At 40.5% G+C, this 27,990-nt stretch overlaps 1 protein-coding gene across 2 annotated transcripts; it reads right to left on the reverse strand.

The window, feature by feature from the left end:
* Positions 1 to 196: 196 nt before the first annotated feature.
* On the reverse strand, positions 197 to 27,985 carry LOC121389452 (fibrillin-1-like). 2 transcript variants are annotated; one of them, XM_041521082.1, is made up of 21 exons: positions 27,681 to 27,985; positions 26,346 to 26,448; positions 25,474 to 25,623; positions 24,652 to 24,771; positions 23,947 to 24,066; positions 22,248 to 22,364; positions 21,023 to 21,145; positions 19,494 to 19,616; positions 14,889 to 15,011; positions 13,478 to 13,600; positions 12,900 to 13,022; positions 12,280 to 12,402; positions 10,093 to 10,224; positions 9,546 to 9,638; positions 8,497 to 8,592; positions 7,950 to 8,045; positions 6,635 to 6,730; positions 4,366 to 4,467; positions 3,001 to 3,106; positions 1,511 to 1,627; positions 197 to 563 (listed from the first exon to the last, which is right to left on the reverse strand). In XM_041521082.1, the coding sequence occupies exons 1-21, from the start codon at positions 27,822 to 27,824 to the stop codon at positions 491 to 493; spliced, it is 2,403 nt and encodes an 800-aa protein (XP_041377016.1). In that variant the 5' UTR covers positions 27,825 to 27,985; the 3' UTR covers positions 197 to 490. The 2 variants fall into 2 exon arrangements, 1 of the variants encoding a protein (XP_041377016.1); XR_005960068.1 differs by lacking the exons at positions 197 to 563; positions 1,511 to 1,627 and having other exon boundaries at positions 7,946 to 8,045.
* Between the last annotated feature and the right edge of the window lie 5 nt (positions 27,986 to 27,990).

A 27,990-nucleotide genomic window follows, 5' to 3' on the forward strand; every position in this document is an offset into this window, starting at 1 on the left:
GGGTGAGGGGCGGGACGTAGCACAGTGGGGAAATACTCGCTTGATACGTGGTTGGTTTGGGATCGATTCCCATCAGTGGGCCTATTGGGCTATTTATCGCTCCAGCCAGTGCACCACAACTGGTACATGAAAGGCCCTGGTATGTGCTATCCTGTCTAGAGGATGATGCATATAAAAGATCCCTTGCTACTAATGGACAAATTTAGCGGGTTTTCTCTCTACGACTATATGTCAAAATTACCAAATGTTTGACATCTAATAGCAGATGATTAATAAATCAGTGTGCTTTAGTGGTATCTTTAAACAAAACAAACTTCTTATTGGTGTATAACAAACTTTCTCTCATAAGATAAAAAAAACACCCCAAAAACAACTCGTTGTAAGATAAATGGTATCCAATGACCACTCATGTAGTATGCTCTATAGTGCACCCGTTTTACATCAGCTCAAATGATGACATGTCCAGACAGAAAGCCGCACACCTAACACGTCAAGCATGTTGACGACACTTCCTCCTGTATCCGACTTTATAGGCTATTTTATAGACAAACTTTTGGACTGTCCTGAAAAAGAGTTTAACATTTGTTTTAAAATGCTACATATTATTTTGCAAGCACATACACACGCACGCACGCACACACACACACACACACACACACACACACACACACGCACAACACAAACACACACACCACACACACATGCCTGAAACAAGTTCATCTTTAACAAGTCTGTCGTTTCATCTTTAGCATGTATTGTTAATTGCTTTGATGCAACATGCAAAAATCGTTGTTACTTTTAATACTGTTCCTACCTTCCAGGCATAAATATAGGGGACACCCAACCTCCCCACCACCCACCCCATCCTTTATCTGCTCGTGACATCGATTACACATAAAATACATCGGAAATCAAAGATTGGCGTATAACTGAATAACAACAAATCTGGATGTTCTATTCTTAATACAGACCGGCCTCGGTGGCGTCGTGGCAGGCCATCGGTCTACAGGCTGGTAGGTACTGGGTTCGGATCCCAGTCGAGGCATGGGATTTTTAATCCAGATACCGACTCCAAACCCTGAGTGAGTGCTCCGCAAGGCTCAATGGGTAGGTGTAAACCACTTGCACCGACCAGTGATCCATAACTGGTTCAACAAAGGCCATGTTTGTGCTATCATGCCTGTGGGAAGCGCAAATAAAAGATCCCTTGCTGCTAATCGGAAGAGTAGCCCATGTAGTGGCGACAGCGGGTTTCCTCTCAAAATCTGTGTGGTCCTTAACCATATGTCTGACGCCATATAACCGTAAATAAAATGTGTTGAGTGCATCGTTAAATAAAACATTTCTTTCTTTCTTTATTCTTAATACATGCACTTTAATAGTATTATTGGCATAGGTAATACCGAACATTGGAGCTTTTACTTATTAATGAAAACTACATTGTGATGTTAACGGGAAGCCTTGATCATCCCCTATCCCTCCCCAAATCTATCGCTGGTAGCCCACTGACCTGTAAGCTGTGCACGTATCCCAGTCGAAGCGGCCGCACGGTACGGTGTACGCTTCTTTAAACGAACGTCGTACACCTCGCTTCATCGTCTGCGTGAACGTCACCACTGGACAATGTCTGTACAGACAAAAACAAGTCACAATTAAGGCTCGCAGAGACTGGATGCAGCGCGTGCGTGCGATCTGTCTGATGCGTCTGCGGCTTGCGTTTTAGGCATAGTCAACATATACGATTATCTGATTGCGGCTGGTCGCATGCGTTTAGCAGAATCACACATCACACGCATCCAGTCTAGACGCTCTCGTTGAATCTAATGTATTTCGATTTATTTTAGACTGACCGCACACACGCGCCGCATCCAGTCTATGTGACTCTTTAAAGGGACATTCCTGAGTTTGCTGCCATTTTTAAGATGTTATTGACTAACGGAGACTTCTTAAAGGGACATTCCTGAGTTTGCTGCACTTTTTAAGATGTTATTGACTAACGGAGACTTTTTAACGTTTGTAATTACACATCAAAAAAAAAATTCTGCATAAAATATCAGTGGCTGTATATTAAACGTGTTTCTGATCGTTCTAATATTTGTGCTAGGTTAAATTATAGTTTATTTCCTAAGTGCTTCTTACAAATATTAAGAGGACCAGAAACACATTGAATATACAGACACTGATATTCTAAATAAAAAAATAAATAATTTAACATGTTAATTTAATCGTAGAAAAATTTAATAGTCAGAAAAACCTTACAATGCAGCAAACTCAGGAATGTCCCTTTAAGATGAAATGAAATCTCTACCTAGCAACACGATTGTTTGCTAACAGGAAACAAACTGATTATCGGAGTTTTAAAGAGACTGTCCCGAGTTTGCTGTGATTGCGACAAGTTTTCAACTAATGGGGCCTTTATAACGACTAAAACTATTTCATTGATATATCAGTGTCTGTATATAGATTCAGTGTGTTTATATATATATATATATATATATATATATATTTGGATGACTAAAAACACAACATAAAAACACTTGTATCCCAAACAAGAACATGTATCTAATTATTAAATATGTAGCCAGTGCTCCACAACTGGTGTAACAAAGGTCGTGGTATGTACTATACTGTTTAAGGGATGGTACATATAAAAGATCCCTTGCTGCTAATCGAAAAGAGTAGCTCATGAAATGGCGACAGCGGGTTTCATCTCACATTATCTTTGTGGTCTATAACCATACGTTTGACGCCATATAACCGTAAATAAAATGTTCAGTGCGTCGTTAAATAAAATATTTCTTTCTTTCCATACAACTGTAAATAAAATGTGTTGAGTCAATCGTTAAATAAAAACATTTCTTTCCTTCCTTCCTAACTATATGTAATTTTAGTCGTTAAAAGAACTGTAAGCCAAAAACGTGTTATACTGACAGCAAACTGTAAATAAACCTACTATGTAAACCTGGTTTGTTATTCGTTTTAAGATGATAACACTGTTACCTGGTTTGACATCGAAATCCTCGCGTTCCTTCTGAACATTGGCACCTGTTACCCGGCATGCACGTACCGCCATTTAAACATGGCGGCCGGCAGTGGACTCGTGTAGCTGGAATAGAACCATTTACAAATAGAATTATTACAGTTTCAAGTATAATATTTCGTTATTTTTACATGTAGTTGTGATAACTAACGACAAATTAATTGGTCCCACGAGTAATCGTTTTATAATTCACCATTTGTAAAGTGTAAAGGAATAAACAATACACACATACAAAATAAAACAAACATAAAAGTACATAACCCATTCCTTATGGAATTCTGAGAGACAGTATAGTTAAATACAAGTTTGTACAACAACAACAACAATAACAATAACAATAATAATAACACTATTGTGTGTATAAAAAGTCTCTACGACGTTATAAAATATAAAAACAGGTTTTGGCTGTTACAAATGCAAGGTTAGGCTCTGACATTGAAACACATGGGCAAGACGTAGCCAACTGGTTAAGCGTTCGCTTGATGCGCGGTCGGTCTAGGATCCATTGGGCTATTTCTTGTTCCAGCCAGTGCTCTACAACTGGTGTAACAAAGGCTGTGGTATGTACTATCCTCTGTGTGATGATGCAAATAAAAGATCCATTGCTGCTAATCGAAAAGAGTTGCGACAGCGGGTTACCTTTCTCAATATCTGTGTGGTCCTTAACCATATGTCTCACGCCATATAACCGTAAATAAAATGTGTTGAGTGCGTGGTGAAATAAAACATTTCTGTCCTTCCTTGAAACACATAACGTTTCTAAACCATGTAACAACATAAATTTGTATTACATGAATAAGTATTCACTAAACTGCTTTCTTCGTTGAGAAAGGATTATGGGTAGATAGTGTATACAAAACATGCTTCACATGTCTCTCATCCTCTACACATTTTCCAATAATTTTTGTTTTCTACTGATATATAAAATTAGTTAATGTTATATGAGCATGCAGTTGGAGCTAAAATCTTTATATTTAAAATCAAAAGTTAATAAACACTTTTGGCAAGAAGCCACGATTATGGAACTTTGAAGAAACTCTCAGGGGTTTGTTTTCCGAAGGAGCAAAGTCGGTTTATCCTAGTAGCACATGTAGCACGTGCTACCGGCCCCGCGCTTCAGGGTGCCCTGCGGTGATGTGTACATTTATTTTCTGCAGGTCATTTACCCCCTCTCCCGAAGGGGGTTGCAAAATATATATCCTGGGAAGGAGGGCCCGCTGTAATTTGTGCTACAGGCCCCGCGGGTCCTTAAACCGGCTCTGCGAATGAGTATGCCAAAGCATTGTTAACTTATGAAATGTGTATTATATAAATTTAGTACATACATATTTGACATCGCTTTCCTCTGAAACCGGCAGGACATCTACACTGATTGAACCCCACGCAGGTTCCGCCGTTTAGGCACTCACTGTTACAGCGTGATGGTGCTGAAGGAGGGAATAAAAGTTAAAAAAAAGAAGAAGAAAGTCACATGACTAAATGTGAAACAAATTACTACTATTTTAAGCAAGAAACGACACAAATACCTCAGACAACGGAAAGCGTCTTTGAATATCCTTGTTGCACATAATTTTCATTCTGATTTTAGTTGGACCCCCACACACGTTTCAAACACAATAGTGCTTGCTAGTACTTTGCCACTTGCCAGACAAAAACAGTTTATGACAGCATACCCAGTCACATTTATCACCAACGGCAAAATTGGTAGAACTCAGTGCTAATAAAAGTACTGCTACCTATTGCAAGGTATGTACCATTTCACTGTCTATTTGTCTCTCCTCCCTCCCCCTCCCCTCCTCCTCCCTCTCCCTCTCCCCTCCCTCCCCCTCTCTCCTCCCTCCTCCCTCCCTCCCTCCCCCTCCCTCCCTCCCTCTCTCTCCCTCCCCCCCTCTCCCAATTAATAAAAAATAGTTGTAATATATTGAGATATCCTCAAAACAATATATATATATACTCTTCAAAAGAAGAAACGCAAAACCACATTGTCGTAACATTTGGAGAATTGATTTAATTATTGAATGGTGAGTCCGATAATTACCAAATGTTGCAGGATTGTTCACAATTCACTCTAGTCCATTGTGAGTAAGTGATAGGACACACCACCAAGGTCAAGGTCATCTGGAGTCAATACCGCGTGTGGCCTCCGCGTGTGTTGACAACTGCCTGGCACCGCCTGCCCATTGAAGCAACCAGAGTACGGATGACGTCCCGGGGGATGGTGGCCCACTCGGCCTGCAAGGCTGCTGCCAGCTCGGGCAGGGTCTGGGGCTGTGGTTGTCGCTGTCGGAGGCGTCGGTCCAACTCGTCCCATAGATGCTCAATTGGGTTCAAATCCGGTGATATCGATGGCCAAGGAAGGACATTAATGTTGTTGTTCTGTAGGAAAGCCGTTGTGAGACGTGCTGTGTGAGGCCTGGCGTTGTCATGTTGGAACACTGCGTTGGCGTTGGCCATAACTGGAACGATGTGTGGCCGGAGGATCTGGTCAATGTAGCCCTGTGCATTCAGGTTGCCCTGCACGTGGACCAGGTCAGTTCTGCCAGTGTGTGAGATGGCTGCCCACACCATGACACTACCCCCGCCGAATCTGTCCACTTCCTGCACGCAGTTTGCCGCATAACGTTCACCACGACGCCTATACACGCGACATCTTCCATCATGACGTCGGAGCAGAAATCGGGACTCGTCACTGAACCACACCTGTCTCCATCGCAGTTGAGGCCATTGTCGATGAATCTGGCACCACTGCAGTCGGAGTCGACGGTGTTGTGGTGTTAAGATGACACCTCGAACTGGACGTCTGGCACGAATTCCTACCTCACGTAGGCGGTTCCGTACGGTCTGGTCGGATATCCTGCGCAAACCTGGTATTGCTGCGGCTGTGGAGGTGGCAGTAGTCAATCGTTCCCGAAGGTGGCGTACCCGGATGTAGCGGTCCTGCCCGGGGGTAGTGACCCGTGGTCGACCGGATCTAGGGAGGTCACGTGTTGATCCATGTTGCTGGTAACGGTCCCACAGTCTGGAGATGGTGCTTGGGGACACATGGAATGCCCTGGCAACGGCCGTTCTGGATTCGCCTGCGTCTAGTCGGCCGATGGCATTGTTTCTCTGCGGTTCACTGAGACGTGGCATGTCCTGGATTGTCAACTGTCGGCCAGATACAGAGGCCAGGCAAGCGAACACCCTGCACTTTTATACTGTCGGTGTTCATGTTGCACGTGCAGACAACGCACGTGCAGTGGTGACATGGTTTGCACGTGGCTGCGTTTTTGCGAATATTCACATTTTGGAACTTTATTGTACAGTAGCTGCGTTTTATCGAATGTAACCGTGGGAATGTGTTTGGGACATGCAATGACCTTATATTCACAAAGCATGAACCGGTAGGAAACATAAAATCGGAGTTATAACCCATTTGTACCCTTTTGCGTTTCTTTTTTTGAAGAATATATATAGATATAGATATAGATATAGATATATTTATATTATATTACTCGACCATCCCCAGAAACGTCGCCCGCCGCATGACAATTTTCTGCACACACACCTAGTGGTGATTTGTTGACCCGCCCTAACTACCGGGTGAGTACTCACGTATCTGACAGCGCGACCCTGCGAAGTTGGCGGGACACCAGCACGTGTTGACGCGGACACAGCGGCCTCCGTGTTGACATGGCGGCGTGCACGTCGCTGAAGTAGATGTTACACACACAGGTTAATTACTAGCATGGCAGACGGTACATCGTGTTTGTATATTTACAACTTTATACTGCATACCACACAATAAATAAAATGGCATTCAACTGAGGTAACAGGGCCCAGTTTTTTAAAACACCGTAAGTCCAGTTTTGTACGTAAACTAAGTACGACTTTGCCACAATTCTTAATTACTGCTATTAAGAGTACAATACCTATAGTTTGAAGTACACATAATTCATTTTTCGTTTGTTCTAAAAATGTTCCATCTTTCGTAATGATATATATTTTTTTAACCTGAAATAGATGCCAAACACGTTAACATACATGACCAATATAACTGCCAGTCGCAGACGTAAACTGACGATGTTTTGTGAAATTGGCTCAGGGCCCCGTTCCATGGCGAAGCAATCGTAGCTCTAATGGAGACCTTAGCGCTAAGATCGCTTAATGGTAGGAATGATATTTGGAGTTGGGATGGGGCACAGGCTCTAGCGGCAAGCCAGATTTTTATTTTTATTTATATAGGCTAGAGTAGAACAAAATAACGTACATTTCCGTCCTCGTGGGGTTGGGGGGAGGGGGGGGGGGCATGAAAAATGTGAAGTGGACAGTGGGAACTTAAACAAAACATATAATATGGCACACTACTGTACACTACATTACACCACACCAATCTCCCCATATACTACACAACACGGCCAATCTGCTACAGACTACACCGTGCCCCACTGAAAATAACAATCTTACTCCCGACTCCGTTACATAGATCTGACAAATGCCTACGCCATTTCTTGTTGAGTGAACTTGATGAATACACCAGCGCTTGAGTAACTCAAATTAACTTTGTATCAGTGATGTTTTGATTGGTTATCCGAAAGATCTCCTGGCTACGACATAGCGTTGATTAAAAATTGATACAGTTTGGAAAGGCTAGCCTACAGCATCTGCATATAATTTTAATATATCCAGGTTTAAAGAAAGAATTATTTACATAAAAAAACAATGATAAGATCTTTTTTTATTTTTTATTTAAGACTGTAGAGCCATACGTGTTTGAATAATACAAAATGTTAAGTTATCCACCAGCGATATAGCCCGAGTACAAACGTCCGACTAGCTCTCGAACGGCAGACTACTCGAGCTACCAGGAATGTAGAAAGGTTATGACATTAAATGGGTGAGAAAGTTTAGTAATGTAAGGTATACCTACGTGTCTGACACCTGTTTCCAGAGTAACCTTCAGGACATTCACAGGTGCCTGGCGCGATACATTTCCCGCCATTTCGACATCGAGGCTGGCACAGTGCTGAATAAATTACAAATGAATCGGGCAATAAGACTGAATAAAAACGTACTACTATTGTAAAATGCTGCAAAAACGGATTATTTTTCAAATTGTTTTTATTCTATTTAACTTAGCATTGATCACTATTTTTGCAGATGTTTTGCTCTAAATACGGCTTTATTTGAATCAAATACATGTATATATTAGTGTATTGTACAAAAGGCCAAGGTAAGCTGAACGTGGAAAAACAATCGACCCCCAACCCACCCCCCAAAAAACAAACAAAACAAACAAAAAACAAAAATAAAACGAACCTTCCCCCACAAAAATCCCCCAAACCACTCGCACAACAAAACAAAACAAAGAAAAAAACAAAAACCCGACACAACTCCACACAATTCATCTATCATTAGATTCTATTAAAATGAAGTGGCAAACGCCAGTAACAAATATTAATTTGAAAAACAAATACCTCTTCTACACCCTGGTCCTCGCCAGCCACGCTTACAAACACACGTGTTGCTTCTCAGACAGGTGCCGCCATGTCCGCAGGGAGGGTTGCACATAGCTACAACAGGAAGTCGAATTTTATAGCATCCCATGCTTACACTGTACAATCGTTCAAAATTAAAACAAATGATACAGGCTTGTAGTTCAATAATGAAATAAAGTTAACATTTGTTTTGTTTAACGACACCAGTAGAGCACATTGATCATCGGCAATTGGATGATAAACATTTGGTAATTTTGACATACAGTCTTAGAGAGGAAAACAATTTTTCATTAGTAGCAAGGGATATTTTATACGCACCGTACCACATACATGATAACACATACCATGGCCTTTGATATGCCAGTCGTGGTACACTGGCTGGAACGAAAAATAGCCCACTGATGGGGATCGATCCAAGACTGACCGCGCATCAGGCAAGCGATTTACCGCTGGGCTACGTCCCGCCCCCAATAGTGAAACAACTGCAATATTTCAAGCTGTATAGAGTAGGCCCTAACCATCTACAACTGGAACAAATCTAGAAATTATCCGGACTTTTTGTAACACGGGTAATAAATTTTACAAGAGTAATAATGAACAGTGATTTTTTTATAGCTGTACTGGGGCGGTTCCAGCTTTTCTGATGGGGGGGGGGGGGGGGTTCCAAGACAAAAAGGGCACCATAACATGAAAAGGCACTACTGAAAAATTACACACAGTTCACATGGATTTTCTTTGGTATAATTAGATTTTTAAAAAATAATAATAATTTTAAAAAAATAAATAAATTAGTAAAAAACCTAAAAATCTTAAATAAAAGGGGCACTTCTCAAATTTGAGGGGGAAGGGGGGTCCGGACACCTTGAACCCCCCAAACCCCCCCCCCCCCCCCCCCCCCCTAGATCCGCCCCAGCTGTACATAAGAAGTCACAGTGGATTAATACTTAGCAAAGATGTCATCAAAATAGGCCTTTCTTCACTTCCATATATTTACGAATGATGTTAAGCAATCGTGATGACATACTTACGCGAACATCCGGGTCCTGGGTATCCAGCAGGGCATTTGCACTCGTTTGGCCTGACGCACGTACCGTAGTTTTGACACGGAGGGTTACATGTAGCTGTGGTAAAGACAGAAATAGGTTATATAGTATGTCTGTCTGTCTGTCAATTTCTTTCACTATCTGTTTCTTCTCAATGTCTGTGGCTTTTTCGCTGTACTCTGCCTCTCCTTCTCTCTCTCTCTCTCTCTCTCTCTCTCTCTCTCTCTCTCTCTCTCTCTCTCTCTCTCTCTCTCTCTCTCTCTCAATAATCAAAGACACCAAGTAGCATGTTTTACCAAATGTTTGACATCCAACAGCCATGAATTAATAAATCAATGTGCTCTAGTGGTGTCGTTAAACAAAACAAACTTTAAACAAACAAACGTTCCCTTCATGGTCTAGATAATGGTAAGGCATTCCAGTGAATCGCACAAGCCCATACCAAAGACTATGGATTCGAATCCCAGCTTAGATTGTATAAAAATGACAAATGAAGAGCTGATGGCTAAAATCTATCCCTAGACCTGAATACCTTCACACGCGTACTGCCCGTGCCTGTTCCGTCTGAGTTGATATCCGTCGTGACATGCGCACTTGTAACTTCCGGGTGTGTTTATGCATAGGTGTTCACATCCGGCATTGACCATTAAACATTCATTAATATCTGAAACAAAAACAACAGAGACCTTTTATCCATTGTTTCAATATATTCAATGAATGAAATGTTATACACAGATATTCAGATATATTCGGTATTCAGATAGGAATGTATTTAGACAAGTGGTCACTATACAGAGTGTTGTACACAAACCTTCACACTGTTGTTGGCAACCATACTAAAGCCATGTCTACAAATACATCTGAATAGACAGGTGGTTGTTATACATAGTGAATGGGTGTATTATGAACATATGGTCGGTATACAGTGTTGCACAGTAACTGTCAGTGTTTGTTGTCCGCGGCCAGACTAAAGCCAGGTCTACAGATACGTGTATTGTGAACAGGTGGTCTCAATATACAGTGTTACACACTAACCTTCACAATTTATTATCAGCGGCAAAACTATAGTCAGGTTTGCAAATAAGTTTTATGCGCAGGTGGTCGCTATACAGAGTGTTACACACTAACCTTCACAGTGTTGTCAGCGACCAGGTCTACAGATACATATATTATAGATAGGTGGTCGCTATACAAAGTGTTACCTTCACAGTGTTTGTTGTAAGAAGCCAGACTAAAGCCAGGTCTATAGATACGAGTATTAGAGACAGGTGGTCGCTATATACAGTATTACACACCGTGTCTAACCTTTACAGTGTTTGCTTTCAGCGACCAGACTAAAACCAGGTCTGCAGATACGTGTATTATAGACAGGTGGTCGCTATACAATGTTACACACCAACCTTCACAGTGTTGTCAGAAGCCAGACTAAAGCCAGGTCTACAGATACGTGCGTTTAAGACAAGTGGTCGCTATACAGAGGTACCTTCACAGTGTTTGTTGTCAGAAGCCAGACTAAAGCCAGGTCTACAGATACGTGCGTTTAAGACAAGTGGTCGATATACAGAGTGTTACCTTCACAGTGTTTGCTGTCAGCGGCCAGACTAAAGCCAGGTCTACAGATACATATATTATAGACAGGTGGTCGCTATACCCAGTGTTACCTTCACGGTGTTTGCTGTCAGCGGCCAGACTAAAGCCAGGTCAAGATACATATATTATAGACGGGTGGTCGCTATACCCAGTGTTACCTACACAGTGTTTGTTGTCAGCGGCGACTAAAGCCAGGTCTAGATACATATATTATAGACAGGTGGTCGCTATACAGAGTGTTACCTTTACAGTGTTTGCTGTCAGCGACCAGACTAAAGCCAGGTCTACAGATACGTGTTATTTAGATAGGTGGTCGCTATACAAAATGTTACAATCACAGTGTTTGCTGTCAAGAGCCAGACTAAAGCCAGGTCTACAGATACGTGTATTATAGATAGGTGGTCGCTATACAGAGTGTTACCGTCACAGTGTTTGCTGTCAGCGGCCAAACTAAAGCCAGGTATACAGATACGTGTATTATAGACAGGTGGTCGCTATACAGAGTGTTACCTTCACGGTGTTTGATGTCAGGGGCCAGACTAAAGCCAGGTCTACAGATACGTGTATTATAGATTGGTGGTCGCTATACAGAGTGTTACCGTCACAGTGTTTGCTGTCAGCGGCCAAACTAAAGCCAGGTCTACAGATACGTGTATTATAGACAGGTGGTCGCTATACAGAGTGTTACCTTCACAGTGTTTGTTGTCAGGGGCCAGGCTAAAGCCAGGTCTACAGATACATATATTATAGACAGGTGGTCGCTATAGACATGTTACCTTCACAGTGTTTGTTGTTAGGGGCCAAACTAAAGCCAGGTCTACAGATACATATATTATAGACAGGTGATCGCTATAGAGAGGTTACCTTCACAGTGTTTGCTGTCAGCGGCCAAACTAAAGCCAGGTATACAGATACGTGTATTATAGACAGGTGGTCACTATACAGAGAGTTACCGTCACAGTGTTTGCTGTGAGCGGCCAGACTAAAGTCAGGTCTACAGATACGTATATTATAGACAGGTGGTCGCTATACAGTGTTACCGTCACAGGGTTTGCTGTCAGGGGCCAGACTAAAGCCAGGTCTACAGATACATGTATTATAGACAGGTGGTCGCAATAGAGAGTGTTACCTTCACAGTGTTTGTTATCAGGGGCCAGACTAAAGCCAGGTCTACAGATACACCTGAAGGTGAAATCCAAGTCCTTGCAGTCGTGTTCACACCCTCCATTCTTGTCCCTGCAGCTCCTGATAGCTACAACAGCAAGAAGACAAAAAACAGTAGTATAGCCAAGGTCGTGTATATGTCTCAACAGATAAGGCTTCAGGGGAAATTTATACAGTCGTATGATATGATATGATATGATATGATAGAGAGAGAGAGAGAGAGAGAGAGAGAGAGAGAGAGAGAGAGAGAGAGAGAGAGAGAGAGAGAGAGAGAGAGAGAGAGAGAGAGAGAGAGAGAGAGAGAGAGAGAGAGAGAGAGAGAGAGAGAGAGAGAGAGAGAGAGAGAGAGAGAGAGAGAGAGAGAGAGAGAGAGAGAGAGAGAGAGAGAGAGAGAGAGAGAGTGAGTCTCCAGTCTGTCCATGAGAGTCCACAAGGCGATTAGACTAGCTCTCGTTCCCAAACAAGTACACCAATCTACTTCTTAAGTCGACAAAATGCACGGCCATATTATTATTGACCTTATCTGGATTAGCCCTTACGCTAAGTTACCCACCCACCCCTGTACGTCAGTGAAACACCCCTTACGTTGACAACTGTGATTATCCTTCCCCAGGACTAACTCATCTGGACATGCGCAGTGGTAGGAGCCGTCTGTGTTGACACAGTATCCACGACAACCGCCATTTTCCATCAGGCACTCGTTTAAATCTACAAATGATGAAGAAAGAAAAACAATAAGACATGCTCGCAAAAAAGAAAGAAGAAAACAGATAATAATAATAATAATAATAATAATAATAATAATAAACAACTCAAAATAACTAATAAAAGAAATCCCAAACCCCTCAGAAAAACAAACAAAATCGACCCCCTATCTCCATCCCCCAAAAGAAACAAAATATTACAGGTAGGCAGAGATGAATTTTACTTTTAGGATGCAGGAAATTGCTTATCAGGACAAAATTTTACGGGGAAGCATACCTTGAAACCCCTAAACTCTTACCCTATCCACCCCACCCACAATCTCTACTTGCTTCCACCGTGCCGGTATAATAATGTCAGGGCCGTGTTATATTTATTTGTCCCGATTCATTATCTACTACCCCTAGTTGTTTTACGCTAGGTAGGCTACGTCACTGTATCTATGTTTGACAGAAACCTACCAGCACACGTTCTGTTATCGATGTGGAGCTGGTACCCCGTGTTACACCGACATTCAAACGACCCGAGCAGATTGACGCAGCTTTGTGAACACAGACCATTCTCTATGGCACATTCGTCAATATCTGAAGAAAAAAAAAAAAAAACCCCAACCGTTTCACTAATATTAAATGATAAACAAATTTAAATCACTACTAAAATAGTTATAAATACTCTATTAATAAATGATCTTGGTAAACTGATGGAAAGAAACAAGGGAATCAATTGAAGGAAGGAAAAAAGAAAAAAAAAAAGAAGAAAGAAATGTTTTATTTAACGACGCACTCAACACATTTTATTTACGGTTATATGGAACCCATTGAATTTGAGACCACATTTCACTGGCGTATGAAGTGGGGGGGGGGGGGGGGGCAAGGAGCATGTGCCTCCCACTTTGTAGCAGGCAGCGATGTTTAAAAAAAATAAAAAAAATGGGTGTGCCAAGGACAGCGTGCTTGAACTTTAATTGGACATAAGCACTTTGTAGCAGGCAGCGATGTTTTTAAAAATATATGTGTGTGCCCAGGACAGCGTGCTTGAACTTTAATTGGACATAAGCACGTAAATAAGTTAAAATTAAAAATTAATTAAGTTAAATTCCGGATACTATGTGTGAGGGTTTTGGTTGCAGTCAATATTAGCTGTTAAGTTTATTTTATTCATCAGTATGTATCAAGTCTATGTATTGAAAAAGAGAGACACAGTAAAAACAACTTTGTGAGATGCTTACAAGCCGTAGGCTATGGTATCATAATAGTTGATATAGGATCAGCTCATATTACCCCCCTCCCCCCCCCCCCCCAAAAAAAAGAAGAAGAAAAAAGATAAATAAATAAATAAATTACTGGTTATTGATATTGACGTTTTAAGTATGTAACCTCCCTGAAATGGCTGCAAAATGGTATTTTAGAGCCTCTAGTATCTTGCGCCTTCCATGCTCGTTCATTCAAGAATTTCTCTGCCCTCCTTCTCCCCCCTCCCCCAAAATGTTTTTTTAAAATTATTATTATTAAATAAACAAGCATCCTAGCTACGGCCCTCGAAGGCCATGCCTAGTCCTACAGATTCCTTGGTGTCAGTTATTGACGCAGTGCGTGTCTATCCAACACATCTCAAAGATGTTCTATTGGCGATAGGTCTGGAGACAAGGATGGCCGGCCATGATACAATTTTAATTAGACATCGTTGAAGGTACTCAGTTACGATTTACGCCCAAAGACTGCTACATTGTCGTGTTTGAAAACAAACACTGGACAGTACTGCCTACCAAATGGAATATAACGTAAAGAATATTACAGCTAAGGTTAACTGCTTAATATATTTTACAGGTAAATGGTTTCTTGTCTATTATGTGGTGGACAGTTTTTCCAATACCTTCACATGATCTTCCGTCATGCAGTAGTTTATATCCGAATTGGCATGCGCACTGGAAGCTGCCAGGAAGGTTGTCACAGAGCTGGCTACAGGAGCCGTTGTTCATCTGACACTCGTCAACATCTGGTATTTAAACAAATAATATAGTATCAGTAAGACATAAGACTCAAAACACATCAACATCTAGAATTTAAACAAAAAAATATGTTATGAGTAACATATAAAACAGCTTCTGAAATGCCTTCGTGAACCATCACCCACGCTTTGGTAAAACACCAGTCTTGAAATTAAGAACTATTTCCACTGGTCCAGGGCACTAGCATCTTCATAAATCAAGGCTAATATTCGTTCCTCGTTTTCAGCCTTGATTTATGAAGATGGGGCACTAGTAGTCTAGAAAGGTTACTAGTCCCACGAAAAACAAGCGCCCAAAAAACATAAATCCCTTATCTCTCCCCCCACCCCCCCCCCCCCCACCCAAACACACAGGTCGCAACAGATCCCTTATCTAAAAAGAAGAGACTGAAAATCGTTGCCCCCTCAAATATTGTTTGCATCTTTTTATAATTTAGTAGGTTATGTTGCGAAATCTATAAATTATGGCGGTGTCGGGTTAATCCTGTGTTAATGAATATGCAAGTCTTAAAATGTAGGCCCATATGTACTATTCTGCGCTTCAATTTATCTTTGAATTTCGTTTGTTATTGAAAACAAAAACAAAATTTTGAATGACACGATAGTTTCCGTATTTTACGGACATTGCCGAACACTTTACTATGACGTCAACAATACGATGACGTTTCAATATGGTTATGGACATCAACATTGCTATACGTACATACTTCTAAATTTAGCTTAAATTTAGAAATATGTGAAAGGTATCGCTGTTTGTTGTCTATGAGCATATTTAACTTGTAAAAGAAAAAATATTAATTAAATTACTTGGTATGCATTTATAATATGGCGAAGCTATGAGAACGATTAGCTGTTATTTCAGTAATCTACAGTTAGAATATTATCATCAAGTGAGGTCAGTGTATTTATTTTATATCTTAGTGCAGTTTATTTTAAATATTTATTAGTGAAATAATAACGTTATCGGTTACTAGTGAGGGTGACGTTTCAGGGTCGGATTCACGATTTTTCTAGGGAGGGGCAGTAACATTTAAAAAGGGTACCTAATCTGAGTATAAGATTTAGTTTCCGACACCCTTCGCTGTGTTCCGCCAGAATATATTACTATCACTAGTAGCAGGTTTATAAGGCTTAAATAACATATTATGTATTTGATGATACAGATGTTTGTTCATGTAATTAATGTATATTTATGTAGATAAATGCATATCAGGACCCCGTTCCACGAAGCGATCTTAGCCCTAAGATCACCGTATCTGCACAACTAACATATGCACTTAAGGTGATCTTAGCGCTAAGATCATTTTGTGGAACGGGGGCCAGGCCCGTAGGAACGCGGGACGGGGGGGGGGGGGGGGGGGGGGGAGAGACACGTGTCCCCGACTTGTGAGGGTTTTTTTTATTTTTTATTTTTTTTAAATAACATTAATGTTCGCCATTGCAACCAAAATCTGATATAGAGTTTGTACCCGATATCCGTCAATGCCTCGCAACTCCCAAAGTCGTTCCCACGGGCCTATATATTATGTTGTTTTTGCTCTGCATATATACGGGTGTTATGCAGATAAATTCGTATTCCTATGGTCATTATTCCCATATGTTATACTGTGTGTGATATTAAATACACCAGTTAGATAGTATATATAATGTTAAAAGTTTGTTTTGTTTACCAACATCAATAGAGTAAATTAATTTATTAATCATCTGCTATTGGATGTCAAACATTTGGTAATTCTGACATTTAGTCTTAGAAATGAGGCTTTCTAGATTTTTCCATTAGCAGCAAGGGATCTTTTATAATATGCACCATCCCACAGACAGAATAGCACATACCACGGCCTTTGATATACCAGTCGTGGTCCACTGGTTGGAACGAGAAATAGCCCAATTGGCCCACCGACCACGCATCAGGCGAGCGCTTTACCACTGGCCGACGTCCCGTCCTTTAAATCTGGCCAGAGCCGGTTTATCCTAGTAGCACATGTAGCACGTGCTACGGGACCCGCGCTTCAGGGGGCCCTGCGGTGATGTGCACATTTATTTTCCCTAGGTCATTTTTTCCCTCTCCACGAGGGGTTTGCAAAATATATATCCTGGGAAAGGGGACCCGCTCTTATTTCTGCTACAGATACCGCGATTCTTTAAACCGGTTCTGAATCTGGGAGGAGGCGCACAATTAAAAAAAGCGTGTCAGAAATTCACGATTCCAGGCGCGTGTGCAGGGGGTGGGTTTTAAGGTTGCAATGGAGCATGTCTCGACCCTCTATAAACTTCACTCGCCACCGTCTGAAAACCCCCACCCACGGCGCCATCTGTCCAGATAAGAAGAGGTTAATTATTGGCGGTTATCAAGAGAAGTCATTCTCACGATCTTATATCTTCCCATAGCCAGGATCTAGCTCAAGTGGTAAAGTGCTCGCGTCATATACTTAGGTCATAGGACTGAACCCACTTAGTGGACCCATTCTCTAAATGATTTATATCAACGGCCATAGTATGTGCTGTTTTGTCTGCATACTAATGTTCAAATTATTTGATTGCTTTAAATTTTTACAATTTATCGATTTAAAACCAATTTGACCACTAAGTACTATTGTAGTTGTTTATACGTTCATCAAACACTAGTGATATCATAGTTGTTGTAGTTGTAGTTTATTTACTTTAAGCCGTGTGGCTCATAAACATACAACCGGCCTCGGTGGCGTCGTGGTTAGGCCATCGGTCTACAGACTGGTAGGTACTGGGTTCGGATCCCAGTCGAGGCATGGGATTTTTAAATCCAGATACCGACTCCAAACCCTGAGTGAGTGCTCCGCAAGGCTCAATGGGTAGGTGTAAACTACTTGCACCGACCAGTGCTCCATAACTGGTTCAACAAAGGCCATGGTTTGTGCTATCCTGCCTGTGGGAAGCGCAAATAAAAGATACCTTGCTGCTAATCGGAAATAGTAGCCCATGTAGTGGCGACAGCGGGTTTCCTCTCAAAATTTGTGTGGTCCTTAACCATATGTCTGACGCCATATAACCGTAAATAAAATGTGTTAAGTGCTTCGTTAAATAAAACATTTCTTTCTTTCTTTCATAAACATACAATTATATACAATATAAACAATGATTGACATAAACACGTGGATGTGTATTTGGAGAATGGACAGTTATACATGTTGCGATCTTAAATGTAATGCATATTTTAAATAACAGACAATAATTGTATTAATTTAAAAACAGACGGTCTTAGCCAATAGTATTTACATACAATATGCGAATATGAAAATACAATGGACAAATTAAAATAAAATGAAATTCATCTTCAATGTTATCCCGATTACACATACATTTTCTGTGATCGTTCAGTTCCACAATGCCTTCCTTGTTCAGTGAATAATTGGTGCGATAAAACACGAAATTTTGTGATAAGAGATGAATAACAAATTGGTAATGATATCCTCAGATGATATTGTAAACAAAAAGTATCTGTTAAATGGCTTAAAATATTACATTTTGGTGAATTGTTCAACAATTTGTCCATTTCTTGAATACAGTGATCTGACAGGCGCATGTTAACTCTTTTTATAAATATTACATGATTATCAACTTGCTGATTAAACCATACATCTTCAAATCCTAAAGAAAATAATGAATGTTTTACACGGTGTAGCCAGTTAAAAGATTCCTGGCTTTTTGACATATCACAGAAAGAGTGTCTGTTCCGGATAAATAAACAACAAAGACTGAGCCACTGGTTAGTGTTTAGTTACATAACACGAGCTGTTGTATTGTCAGTTATCATCTGATACGCTGCAGCTGTGATACGTATCACAATGACGAAGTCTGGAAAACAATTTTATGCGCTATTAACTATCACCATTCGCGAGCATTTAATGATAAAATTGACTACTTTCTATCGACCGTCTCTTTGTAGCGTAACGGATTTCGTATTGACCAAAAGCAAGGCAATTATATTGTGTTACTAAGGAACAAAAACAAATTACTAAAATAAAGGAAGCTATCAATTAATGACACGTTTTTTCCCCCGCCCCAACCAGTGCCCCACGACTTGTATATCAAAAGCCGTGGTATGTTCTGTTCTGTCTAAGGGAAATACACGTGTCGGTGCTTTTTTGTTGTTAATAGTGGCTTATGTTGTTAAAGCGGGTCCCTCCTTTCCTCCCTCTCAATCCCCCTCTCTGTGCGTGTCTCGCTGTCGCTCTATTTCTCCCTCTAACCAACGTGGGCTAGTGGTGTCGTTAAACAAAACGCTCGCTCTCTCTCTCTGTCTCTCTCTCTCTCTCTCTCTCTCTCTCTCTCTCTCTCTCTCTCTCTCTCTCTCTCTCTCTCTCTCTCTCTCTCTCTCTCTCTCTCTCTCTCTCTCTCTCTCTCTCTCTCTCTCTCTCTCTCTCTCTCAACGAAGTGGTATATAAGATTTTCCACATTTTGGTATTTGTAACAAACATTGACTCTACACCTTACCAAAACAAACGTATCCGTTGCCGTTGTATCCCTTGAGACACTGACAGAAGTACGAGCCGTCGAGGTTGCCGCAGTGGGCGTTGTCGTCACACTTGTGTTTTCCGAACTTGCACTCGTCAATATCTGAAAATATGTACTAATTATTTATCAAAGATACCAGTAGTTGGTCCTCTTAAAAGATGGTGAGGTATTTCTCATTGAAATTTAAGTCCAGGGGCCTGAATCTTGCGAGAACGATAATTTCGTTCCGACATTGTTCCCGCAAGTCTAGATCTATGTAACCTTAAAGTTTCTTGCACGAAAAGACCATTAAAAGTCAATTTCTTCACATGTAGTTACGTGAAAGTTATTTCGGATTTAAAAGAAAACAAAACATTATTTATTAACGTTTGTATTAACATTGCTTAGGGATTATTTGACAGGCAATGCCTATATTAGGGTCTCTCTCTACAGTTTACAATTAGACATTTATTTCGGATTGTATTCAATCAATAATTTGTTTGGTACTCTCCAACCCAATCATTCGCAGAGCACTTAATTATAGAATATCTTGGCAATTGAATAAGATACATTTCTAACATATATTTATTAAAACAATGTATATTAAAAATTCCGGCACGCGCCAAACGCTTACACGTGCAAACCGAGATCAGATGTAAATGGTCGGAAAATAAAAGTCTGGCCCAGACTAGACTAGCTGAGAGCATTTTTTCGTAGTACCAAAAATTTTAATCCATATCATCGCTCGTTTATATTCAATGCTAATCAGCTCATACAAACTTATCAACGGGATGGGTGTGTGTATGCTAATGCATTTTGAGCTACTTCAAAAACCAGGATGAACACAAAACAACAAGAAAACAACAACAAAAACAACACCTTGTAATAGCCGAAACTATTTTACACTGCCCAAAAACCAAGGTCAGCGTATTTAAAACACAAGTCTATAATAATATACATGCTTGAACAATACATATGTATGTGTGTGTGTGTGTGTGTGTGTGTGTGTGTGTGTGTGTGTACGTATATACATACATACATACATACATATATATATATATATTAAATCCACATTCATCATTTGGTAATTATTGGATTGACTATTATTTAGTGACAGCTAACTTAAAGCCGCAGACCCTAGTTTCAAACCATAAAAATGGACACTAAATTTGGTTAATCTACAAACCTGCAACACATTTGGATAAAGTTACAACAGGGTGAAACAAGAGTCTGTGCCGTTGAAACGGTGAAATACCCTCACAAATAGACTAAAACTCAACTCTATAACCGGCACTTCTCAGACGCACGTGCGTTTTTTAAAATATGAAAAATGCATTTTGAGGTATTAGAAACACCTGGATGACCAGAAACACTTTGGTTGTACGGAAAAGGATAATGTAAACAATAAAATATAAGTAAAGTATGATTTCAGTGATCATTAACGGCTCTAATAGTGAAAAATATGTCTTAGTGTTTAAAAACAAGGGTCTGTACCTTTAAGGATATTATATTATTTCTGATGATATTACCTAAACAACTGGTTCCGTTTATCCTGTACCCCCGTGGACAGGAGCAGTAGTAGGATCCCTGCGTGTTAAAACAAGCCAGCTCCCCTTTACATGGACTCATCGCGTTAGAACACTCGTCTATGTCTGAAAAAAAGAAGTTTATTTTGTTTAACGACACCACTAGAGCACATTGATTAATTATTCACCGGCTATTGGATGTCAAGCATTTGGTAATTTTGACATATAGTCTTAGAGAGGAAACCCGCTACATGTTTTCATTAGTAGCAAGGGATCTTTTATATGCATTATCCCACAGACAGGATAGCACATACCACGGCCGTTGATGTACCTGTCACATTGCACTGGCTGAAACGAGAAATAGCCCAACGCGCCCACTGACGGGGATCGATCCTAGACCGACCGCACAACAAGCGAGTGCTTTACCACTGGGTTTCGTCCCGCCCACATGTCTGAAATTTTTTTTTACAGAAAGTTGAACATTATAATAAGCAGTTTTATGGAAAAAAAATATCTGGGAAAATATGTTGTAGCCTCTCCATATTTATCTGATCTTTTATGTCATTACAAATACTTCATAGATAAGTAAATAAAAGGAAATCAAAACGATTTACAAGATGGTGATTATAATAACGGCATTAGTAGTAATTGTCATAATATTAATAAATAGTATTAATTAATCATTTGCGATTGTATGTCAAACATTTAGTAATTTTGACATATAGTCTTAGAGAGGAAACCCGCTACATGTTTTCATTAGTAGAAAGGGATCTTTTATATGCACAGTCCCACAGACAGGATAGCAAATGCCACGGCCTTTGATGTACCAGTCGTGGTGCTCTGGCTAGAACGAGAAATAGCCCAATGGGCCACCGTCGGGGATCGATCTCAAACCGACCGCGCATCAAAGCGAGCGTTTTACCACTGGACTACGTCCCGCCCCGTTACTGAGGTTGTACCAATTAATCTCCGTCCCAGGTAAGCTCACTGGACATACCAGAAACTGGACCCGGGACGGGCGTGCCTGAAACCTCCGGGGTAAACAGAGTTCCAAGTCCAAGTACCAGTCGATAGCAACCATGTTTATTTTGTCATGTAACACCAACTTTAGCTAAGAAAATGACTTCAATTTGCCAGTTGGTGTTTGCGAATAACATGCTTACGTATAAAGCATTAAAATTCAAAATGGGCGCCAAATGCTTTGACCAATCATTTAATGATCACTTACCGGCGCATGTGTTGTTGATTTCCCGGAAGCCGTCTTGGCAGGAGCAGGAGTAACTTCCGGCCGTGTTGTTACAAACCGCGTTCACGTGACATGGGTCGACCTCACACTCATTGAAATCTAAAAAGACGTTTCCATTTTTTTTACAATAGAGAATATTACTTAAAGGGACATACCCTAGTTTTTAAACCCTACGGCATATTTTTAAACTATTAGAGCCGTTTTTGATAACTGAAATCATACTTTACTTAGATTTTATTGTTTAGATTATCCATTTTCGTATATTCGAAGTGTTTTTGGTCATCCTGATGTTTTTAATATCATAAAATGCATTTGTCATATTTTTAAAAACGCACGTGCGTCTGAGAAGTAATAGTTATGGAGTCGAGTTTTAGTCTATTTTTAGAGGGTATTTCACAATTTCAAAGTCACAGACTCATGTTTCACTCAGTTGTAACTTTATCCAAATGTGTTACAGGTTTGTAGATTAACTAAACTTAGTGTGCATTTCCATGGGCTAAAACTAGGGTCTGTCCCTTTAAGTGGCAGTAAGATACTATTTAGCGAGATGAAGCGAGCTAGACACGTTTTTAAACAAAAATGTTTTAAAATAAGAAGTATCTATAAACACGCGTATAGTATTGGGATTTTACATATCGTCCAAAACCAAATTTAAAAGATTTAGACTTCTTTTCCAACTGAAGCTTATTGCGAGTACAGTTAACTTGCCACAGCAGTCGGTTTCGGTGAGGTTACTTTCATTGGACGTTTTGGCTTTAGTGACTAGAACATCGCTATGGAGCAGCCAATTAGATCTCTTTAAATTGACCTCCAACAAATGTGGAATACCTCCGTGTGATAGCGTAAATCTTACAGTATAAGAAATAGAATTTTCACATTTGAGGTTTGCGTAGATCAGAGAGACACAGCGTGCGATAGTCGTTAAAATTACGGGGTGATAGTGTGTGGGAGATCAACCCCGTAGGAACGATATTTGAATCACTAGTGAGGAGGGGAAGCCATACATTTATATTTATTTATATAGATTAGGACCATAAACAAAGCGCAAAAATACACCCCGAAAACCCCCGTAAATTTTCGTCCTCTCTCTCTCTCTCTCTCTCTCTCTCTCTCTCTCTCTCTCTCTCTCTCTCTCTCTCTCTCTCTCTCTCTCTCTATGTGTGTGTGTGTGTGTATGACTGTGTATGACTGCGACTGTGTGTTTGTGTGTGTGTGACTGTGTGTGTGTGTATGTGTGTGTGTGAGTGTGACAGTGTGTTTGTGTGTGTGTGTGTGTGTATGTGTGTGTGTGTGAGAGAGAGAGAGAGAGAGTGTGTGTTTGTGTGTGTGTGTAGGTGTGTGTGTGTGTGAGAGTGTGTTTGTGTGTGTGTGTGTATGTGTGTGTGTGTGTGAGAGAGAGTGTGTGTGTGTGTGTGTGTGTGTGTGTGTGTGTGTGTGTGTGTGTGTGTGTGTGTTTGTGTCTGTGTGGAGACACAGCCGCCACCCCTCTCAGTTTCCATTTTAAGCCCAGACTGTGAGAGAATCAGGTCGAGGAACATTCCATCACAGGACCATGTCCTCGGTCACTTAAATACAGTCATTAACCGAGGGATTGTTTGAAGTCTGAACCGAACAGGCTTTATCATTCAATACACCTATATCTTATATTAAATCAAATATAGAAACTTTGTTTTTTCCTTACCAAAACACCCCGCGTCCCGATAAATGAAGCCGTCTTGACACAGACACCCGTATGTGCCAGGCAGATTCCTACAAATAGCGTCGCCTGTACAGATTTCGGTGTCTAGACACTCGTCCAAATCTGTAAAAGAACAACAACAAAAAACCCAACCCCAGTCTTACATTTAGTTGTGTGCCACAGTTATGTTTGATTACAAATATATATTATTATATAAGCTGCCACTAGTTTGTCGCTAATTCATGACAAATTAATGTTTGGTATATATTATAATTGTGTTTACCAGTTACTTTAACCATATTTTTCTGAAATTAATATATTAATATTTAAAGACCCATTATCAGTGTTCACATTTTTATTTCTCTGGTTCGAAATTATTATTTTAAATCACTACCGTACAGAACAGAATTACAGCTTTTAAAGGTGTTCTATAATCTATAATATAATACGCAAAACATGTTTTAACAGTTAACAATCGTTCTGACTGCTTCGTCTTCTTTGTACTTACTCGAGCCCGCATTTCTCAAGGATCTTTTTGCACTCAAGTCCAGTCGACCACCGTACACCCATCGTGCTATATATTGCGTATAACGATGAATTCTATAAATACAACCGTAGTGGAGGCCGCCACATTTGTGACTTAACGCAGAAGTTGCTTTATACACGGCGGCCGTGTATATAGAAGAAAGAGATAATGAATTTCCTCACCAACACAGATGGCGCTGTCGTCTAGATAGAATCCACTACGACACATACAGATATAACTTCCGGCGGTGTTGGTGCATTCCCCATACTGACCACAATAACCAAGGTTACACTCGTCCAGATCTGTGAGGAAGTAGACAAAGATAAACAACATGTGATTATAACTCAAGCAAAGTAATATGACCAAAATATATTTGGTTGTCGTGGGCAAGTAATTCAAGGTATACTCTTTACACTTCACAACAAGAAATAATAAAGATGCTTGGGTATTTAGTAAGTTTGAGACTACTCCTTTATGGAGAAAATCTACTCTATGACATAGATGTGGGAAGCGGGGATCAGGGGTCAGGGGTCAGCGCGGACTGGCCTTTACACTTCACAACAAGAAATAATAAAGATGCTTGGGTATTTAGTAAGTTTGAGACTACCCCTTTATGGAGAAAATCTACTCTATGACATAGATGTGGGAAGCGGGGATCAGGGGTCAGGGGTCAGCGCGGACTGGCTCCCCGTCTGAAACAGACCCATAGCAACAACATCTGAAGTGGCTTGGGGGGGGGGGGGGGGGGGGGGGATGGGGCAATCTTCAGTGAGTGCGCACAACATGTAGCATAAGTAAGATTTTTTATCTTTATTTAAAGAAAGGAACAAAAAGACCCATACATATTCGTCCTCAAGTGGGGGGACATACCCCCCCCCCCAGTTCCTACGGGCCTGTGAAGATAATATATACCCACCTCCCCGTTTGAAGACGATTTGATAATATATAGCACTTCCCCTCCATGCGAGTTGCTGTCATCTTCCAAGGTCAACGCCTGTGCTTACCTTTGCAGGCGGTTCCATCTGGCATAAGGGCGAACCCTGGCAGACAGTCACAGATGTGCGTCTCAGGCCCGATCTTGTAGCAGATCTGATCACATGGGTTATTGTCATCGGCACACTCCGCGAGGATCGGGTTCGTAATCGCATTGTCTTCTGAAGTTCATAAAGAGAAATGTTATAAACAATATTTGGGCTTTTGAAAAAGGTTTTCTTGAAGGTAGTGGCGATTTGTAATTCTTGAAGTCCAAACGAGCCGGCTGGAAAGAGAGAAAGTAGACGGGGACTGTAGGAAAGGTATGGTTGAATGGATGGATGGGTAGATATATAGATAAACAAAGATCTACAGAAAGATAGGAAAATAGATAGATAGATCGATCGATCGATAAATAGAGGATATTTCATATTTTTTGTCAAATATGATTTATATCTCATCGAGTGAAGTTTGCAATCATATCTCACGAGTCGCGCTTTGGCGACGAGTGTGATATGATTGCAAACTTCACTCGATGAGATATAAATCATACAAAAAAACAAAAACAAAAACATGAAATTTTCTGTTTATTATAATATTATAACTTTTGGCAATTTACCTTTATTTTTAAAATGCCAGCAGCAAAATAGTTCCGGCTTTCTTACAGTGAAGGTAACACTTTCTACAGTGAGTATAACACATGTTAGAGTGAAATAGTGAAATTGTCACTAAGTGACTGATAACACTTTTAGTTCACTGATATTTTATTTCACTAAATGTTATATAATAAATAAATGATATACACATAGATAGAGAGAGATGGAGGGAGAGATAGAGAAAAAGAGAGATTTAAATACATAACACTTCAATACGTAGATAACGAGATGAACAAGATACTACTTACCTTCACCCTGCGGCTGAGAGGCGTCTGGCCAGAATATAAATGAATTTGTGGAGAATGGATCGTTGGTGTTTGAAAAATCGCTAAAGTCGTAAAAGTCTGTATCCTGGACAAAGAAAAAAATAATGGAAAAATTTACTCTTCATACGCGACGCCATTTACCATGTGGTTGGTCTGGGATCGATCCCCGTCGGTGGGCTCATTGGGTTATTTCTTTTTCCAGCCAGTAATCAAAGACCGTGATAAGTGCTATCCTGTCTGTGGGATGGTGCATATAAAAGATACCTTGCAACTAATGGAAACATGTAACGGGTTTCCACTCTAAATTACCAAAATGCTTGATGATTAATAAATCATGGTGCCTAGTGGTGACGTAACACAAAACAAACTTATTTAATTTACAATATCCTCGACCGCGAATTTTGACCCTGTCTCCCGCACATGCTCTAACTCATCCCTATACATTGTCACGCAAACATGTAAACTTCAACCATTATTTTCCCAAACTGACACAATCTCAAGCAAAATGACATTAACCATCTAACAAAAGTGCATATAAAAATAGCTGATGAGTAGTAAATTAATGTGCTCTAGTGGTGTTTTTAAACAAAACACACTTTTACCGTACATAAACACAAGGTCATCTACGTAGGCGCATACAGTCTACTAACAACTAACCATTAACCCACTGTCCTGGACAGATAATCTAGATAGCCGAGGTTTGGGGTTAGGACAGCGTGCTTCAACCTCAATTTGATATATATACGAAAATAAGTTGAAATAAAATGTAGCAATATAAAAGTATTCTTTATTCAGGCGCGCGTACATGAATTTTAGTAGGCGTGGGGAGTCTAGTCTGTGACTACCGACATTTATTGGGGGTGGTGTTGGGGGTGGTTTGAGTTCTGCTCACCCCTCAAAACTATGAGAGAAAAACATTTGCTTCAATATGGAGGTGTTTTGATACTCGAAACCCTCCCCTGTATACCTGCCTGTTATTTTAGCTGGAAGTTAATCAAAGTTACGTGGGCGGGACGTAGCCCAGTGGTAGAGCGCTCGCTTGGTGCGCGTTCGGTCTGGGATCGATCCCCGTCGATGGGTCCATTGGGCTATTTGTCGTTTCAGCCAGTGCACCACGACTGGTATATCAACGACCGTGTTATGGTGTGGGATGGTGTATATAAAATATCCCTTGCTACTAATGAAAACATTTAGCGTGTTTCCTCTCTGAGATTAAATGCCAAAATTACCAAATGTTTGACACCCATTAGCCGATGATTAATAAATCATTGTGCTCTAGTGGTGTCGTTAAACAAAACAAACTTTAATCAAACTTACATTGAAGTCCTGATACACGAACGGTTCTTCGGTTCCCTCTTGCCCCGAAACAAAACCAAATAGGAAGAGAAGGAAGACTAAATTCCTCAAAACTTCCATCGCATCTTTCACTTTGACAGAACTATTTTCTTCCGAGCACACCATACGCCACTATTAGACCCACGGAATTCTCACACACTGGAATCCACCTATCTCTTTGATTAGCGGTAAGTCCGTAACAGGGTATGTTGAAGTAGAAATCCACGACAGTGTTGTTGCTTTTAACTTTGTGAATGTCGTATAAACATGTAAGTTCATTGATCCAGTTGTA

The sequence above is a fragment of the Gigantopelta aegis genome, chromosome 14 (assembly GCF_016097555.1).
Source record: "Gigantopelta aegis isolate Gae_Host chromosome 14, Gae_host_genome, whole genome shotgun sequence".
Classification (NCBI taxonomy): Eukaryota; Metazoa; Mollusca; class Gastropoda; order Neomphalida; family Peltospiridae; genus Gigantopelta; species Gigantopelta aegis.